The sequence below is a fragment of the Ictalurus punctatus genome, chromosome 16 (genome assembly GCF_001660625.3).
Source record: "Ictalurus punctatus breed USDA103 chromosome 16, Coco_2.0, whole genome shotgun sequence".
Classification (NCBI taxonomy): Eukaryota; Metazoa; Chordata; class Actinopteri; order Siluriformes; family Ictaluridae; genus Ictalurus; species Ictalurus punctatus.
In genome coordinates, this window is record NC_030431.2 from 4700001 (window position 1) to 4705000 (window position 5000).

The window sequence follows — 5000 nt, forward strand, 5'->3', positions numbered from 1 at the left end:
GCCGCCGCTCTGGAGATTCCCGTCAAAATCCCCAGGCTCTTCTTTAGGAAGCAGCGTCCCGACGCCGGGGACGAGATCCAGCCCGAGACCTATTACAAGGTCCACCTGACCTTCCCGGTTGTCACCCGGGTAATCAAGGAGCTGAGCGAGCTCTTCTCTGAGAACCACCTCAACGCGCTGAGGTCCCTGTCCTTCGTCCCAGCGATCATGTCACAGCTCAAGTTCAACACGGAGGAGACCAGTGCCGACGTCTACAAGAACGACCTTCCCAACCCGGAGACGCTTCCCACCGAGCTCAACTGCTGGAAGATCAAGTGGAAGCACGGCACCAAGAACGTCACGCTGCCCTCCACCATCTACGAGACGCTCCAGCTGTCCGACGTCAAGTTTTTCCCCAACGTCTGCGCGCTCCTCAAGGTCCTCCACTGCCTCCCAGTGCTGTCACTCACAGAGGAGAAGTGCAGCGAGGCGAGGAGGCGTCTGACGGCTTACCTGCGGGACATGCCCCCCAAACACAGACACAAGAGCCTGGCGTTGTTCAGTATTAACTGCGCGGTGAGGGTGGACGTCGACCTGATGGTGGAGGCGTATCTCTCAGCGTATCCGGACAAAGAGACGAGGGAGGAACCTGCGTGATTGACGCACGCATTTAACACACCACCAATACGAGTTAGCGCTCCACATGATCATGTTGGTTTGGCTGCTGATTTAGCAGAGAGACAGGTGTTGCTATGGGAACAAGGGTGGCGTTTAAATTATGTTTAATCAGCCAATCACAGCTGTGATCTTATGACATCACCACTGGGTGTCAGCTTTAAAATGTTTTCTGTGTGACGTAATGCTTAGGAGCAATTCTTTCTTTCTTCACTAACCAACCTCATTCTTTTTCTTTCTTTCCCTGACTTTTCTTTCTTTTTACACTAACTTTCTTTCTTTCTTTCTGTCTGTCTGTCTAGACTAACCTTACTATTTCTTTTTCTCTTTCCCTATCCTTTCTCTTTCTTTCTACAATAATGTCCTCATTCTTTTTCTTTCTTTCTGCCATTTTTTTTTGCCTAACCTACCTTTCTTTCCTTCTTTCTACACTAACCTTATTTGTTCTTTTTCTTTCTTTATTTCTTAGTAACTTCTTTCTTTCGTTAAACAACTACTTTCTTTCTCATTCGTTCAGTTGACGTGATCATTCCTCTCCAGCAGAAGTGATCTGACGGTAAGTGCTAATAAGGTGTTTCTGATTGGCTGATCAAAAGTAAATGAAGCTCCGCCCACACTGACCCAGGTGGAGACGGTCACAGTGCAGGTCCTGTACAGAGACACACACGTCCTTCGCTTCCTTCTTCCCCACAATTACTCTGTTTTTACTTTTCCTTATTTTTTATTGTACATTCAGGTGTGTGTGTGAGAGAGCGAGCGAACACAAGAGAGACTGAGGTGCATTGGAAATGAATCATAAATGATCAGACTCCTGTGTGTTATAATGAAGTTCTGTTCGCAACAGCTTGTAAAAACATTTGTGCTGTTTTTGTTTACTAAATAGGGGAGAAAAAAAAGATTTTGTGTGTGTTACCCCAAAGGAAGTAGAAAGCTGTGTGTGACAGAATTCTATTTAATACCTGAATTACTCATGTACATTTCTGCTGTATTTTCATTGTTTAAAGGATTTTTACTGAAAATCCCCTGGATTCCTTCGAGATATTGAACTTATCGAAGCGTGTAGATCTTCGTGTCATTTTCATCTATTCTGATTTTTTTTCATAAACTAATAAACATGTCTGTGCACAGTGCTTTTTAAATCTGATCATTTTTCTTCATTGCATTCTCTCCTCATTTCTCTTTTTTTCTTCTTTCACTCGTTCTGTCTCTATTCCCTCTTTTCTGCCTTTTCTCTTTTTTTCCTCCTCATCACACTTGATCCTTTTCTTTTTTCCTTGAAATTCTTTGGAGAGGGCGTGTCCTGATTACTTTCTCTCAGCTTATTATTATTATTATTATTATTATTATTATTATTACAAACACTACGCGTAGTCTACCTGATGAAATGGTGAATTATTAATATTTCAAAATCTATATATAATAAACAATGATTTAGATTTTTTTTTCAGTGTATATTTTATAGAAGTGAGACGAGATAAACAAATTAAAACTGTAAATAAATGATAATATGACTGGCGTTTCTGCGCGTGATGTTAATTCTGATGTTTTAACGAAGCGCGCCGCGTGCCCCTCGCGCGCACTGTTCACTTCCGCTCTGCCGCGCTGTTCACTTCCGGCTCGGATCAAGCAGCCCAGCTACAATCTCGCCGTGAAATCTCTCTCACACACACACACACACACACACATCACAACAAGGAAACGATGCTTCAGCTTTAAACGCTCCGATCAAGCCGCGCGCGCGCACGTACCTGAGCGTTAACGGTAGATGATCGGCACAGCGCGAGCTCTAGGGGATCTTCCTGGCCATGCACACTTCGCTCTTTTGACTGAACAGGAGCGCAGTTTAAGTCCAAAATGCCCGACTGCTGCGCCGCAGCCGAGTGTAAGCAGAGCTCCGAGCAGCACGTCACCTTCTTCAGGTTTCCTCTGGACCCCGAGCGGTGAGGCCATTCCCCTCTGTATTTATTTCTTTATCTATGGGTCTGTTTCCACATTTCCACACTCGACCCCGCCGCCGTGGCGGTGTTTAATTGTTCTGCCCGGAATGAACCCAAATTAGCATCCTTTGCTAGCGAGTTAGCCACTTAGCTCGCTAATTCCTCCCCTTTGATTCAATGAAAATGCAAGCTAGCTTGCTAATCTCCAGTCTGTAATCTGTTTGGCTCGGCTCTGTGCTAAATATTTAGCCGACACGGTTTGTTAAGGTTTATTTTAACTAGCTTTATTTCCTGCATCAACACTCTTTTGTGTACGAGTCGATAGATTTGGCTTTTTTTTTTCCTCCTCCACTTTTTTTTTTCATGGTGACTGCACGAGAACGGTTCGTGTCCTCCAGCGCCCTCTTCCGGCCCGCCTCAAGACGGCAGCTTTCGTGTATTAAACAATAAAGAAATCAAAAATTGGTGTTTTCTATAGATTTCTTTTCTGCTCGACTGATCGTATTGTTAGGGTTAGGGTATTGTGTTCACCTATACAACAAAATGTGTACAAAAATAGCTTTGGAGGCACTGTAATTTTAGCATTCATCGCTTGAACATTTTTTCGATGACTCATCCCGTACTAGTCTTGTGTTCGTCCAATTAAATACTTTCCTCTCCCCGGGGGCGTGTCTTGCTCTACAGTGCTAGCTCGTCAGCAGTGGACGTGGTCCATCAGCATCAACGTACGGAATCGAACCATGGCATTTCATCTGGATTTTAAGATCAGCAATTTCAATATTGTCTCTGGCGTAGCTTACACTTACATTTATTCATTTAGCGGACTCTTTTATCCAAAGCGCTACTGAATCTATACAGGATCATACCGAACCATCTGCTTTTTTTGGGCGGATTTAGGTCCAGTGGTCAAAGACCAATACCTTCATGGACTAAAAGTTTAACTGTTAATCTTTGTATCATGCTGCTGTTATTAGCCCCCCCCCCCCCCCCCCCCCCAGTCTGATGTTGAAGTACATAATGTGTTTTTTTTTCTTCCCTCTGTTCTCAGATGTAAACAGTGGGTGGGGAACTGTCGCAGACCGGACCTGCAGACTAAAACGGCAGAGTACTTGCACCGAAATTTTAAGCTGTGCTCGAGACACTTTGAGGCGTCTCTGATACAGAAGGAAGTATGTGTGCATGTTCTTGTGTCTTTTCCTAGTTTTGACATTTTGGCTGTTGCGGTTCTGAACGTTAAAAATAAACGATCAGTCGTTGTAGAAATGTTGTTGTTGTTGTTGTTGTTGTTTTTTAAAAAGGATTCTGTTTGTGTTTCAGAGTGAACTTAAGACTGTTTTAAAGGACGGAGCCGTCCCAACTATATTCGACTTCACGACCAAGAAGGGCAATGCACAGAACAGCAACAGGAAAAGAAAGATACAAGCTGTACGTTTTATTAGATTCTATTTATTTATTTATTTATTTATTTATTTATTATAAAGAGAACCTGTTTTCTCAGTTTGTTCATTCGTTCAGATTTTTATACCTGTTAAAGCATTTCGCTACACGGGGTCGTGTTAACCGAGAATGTCCCGTCGTTTGCTGAGTTTCAAAAGCGTCGACAGAATCCGGAATATATCCGCGATTCAGTAGCTAAGCCATATTTAAGGTGGCAACCATTTGTTACCAGGTATAACGGCATGGTCGCTGCTTGTGCATTTGGAAAGGGCAGTTATTTAAGTAAAGTTCCGTTTTTTGTTTTTTTTAATTGCATAAGGTGCCAAAACTTTTTGCAAGTCTGCAAAAGTTCTGTCGGATATCAGTCCAGTGTCGAAGGTTCTGTGTGGATTTTGGATTCAGGGCAAGACTGACATAACTGGCGTAATGGTAATGTAGGGGCGGGGCTTACAGCAGTACTCGATGCTGATTGGTTAGTCTTACTGCTTTGGACACGGTACATATACGCGCACAGAGCCACCATCTTTAACAGAACCGGTTACTGTGTCCTTGTCAGTTTCTGTTGGCACATTTATTTATTTAAAGAACATTATATTTATTACTTATGAGTCATGACATTTATTTCTTTTTCTTTCTCTAACTGTGTTTTCAGACTGCAGTCGATGTTGCAGAAACAAAAAAGGTGAAAGGTTAGTGATTGAGTTTTACTGATTTTATAAAATGTTAAATTGTTTCAGAGGCATTTTACACATTACAGAGGATCTAAAAATTGTTTCCCCTCCCCCCTTTAAAGATGAGCTGGAGCCAGTGGCACAAAATGTGACGGAAGACTCGATAGAGAATGCTGTGCAAGAGGAGCCTACGCTGGTCAGACCAGAGAAGGAGGATCCTGCTACGTCCAAAGCCAAGGAAGTCCTGAAGATCCACTTTAAGGAGACGTTAGCGTTCACCGGCTTCAGCATCGTCAACAAT

The 5000-nt window shown here is 43.2% G+C and overlaps 2 protein-coding genes and 1 long non-coding RNA gene across 4 annotated transcripts in view; 2 read left to right on the forward strand and 1 right to left on the reverse strand.

Annotated features, from left to right (window-relative positions):
• Positions 1-1784, forward strand: part of thap12a (THAP domain containing 12a) — a 9597-nt gene extending 7813 nt beyond the window's left edge. For both annotated transcript variants that reach the window (XM_017488653.3, XM_017488652.3), the window contains exon 5: positions 1-1784. This exon is cut by the window's left edge and continues 1241 nt beyond it. In XM_017488653.3, coding sequence (XP_017344142.1) covers positions 1-636 — 636 coding nt within the window. In that variant the 3' untranslated portion in view covers positions 637-1784.
• Positions 1-2541, reverse strand: part of LOC124629010 (uncharacterized) — an 11780-nt gene extending 9239 nt beyond the window's left edge. The window contains exon 1 of the long non-coding RNA XR_006983846.2: positions 2403-2541. This is a non-coding gene — a long non-coding RNA (uncharacterized LOC124629010). The remainder of the gene's footprint in view (positions 1-2402) is intronic.
• Positions 2457-5000, forward strand: part of si:dkey-250d21.1 (uncharacterized) — a 14562-nt gene continuing 12018 nt past the window's right edge. The window contains exons 1-5 of the mRNA XM_017488651.3: positions 2457-2594; positions 3640-3760; positions 3909-4016; positions 4681-4717; positions 4822-5000. The exon at positions 4822-5000 is cut by the window's right edge and continues 1650 nt beyond it. Coding sequence (XP_017344140.2) covers positions 2509-2594; positions 3640-3760; positions 3909-4016; positions 4681-4717; positions 4822-5000 — 531 coding nt within the window. The 5' untranslated portion in view covers positions 2457-2508. The remainder of the gene's footprint in view (positions 2595-3639; positions 3761-3908; positions 4017-4680; positions 4718-4821) is intronic.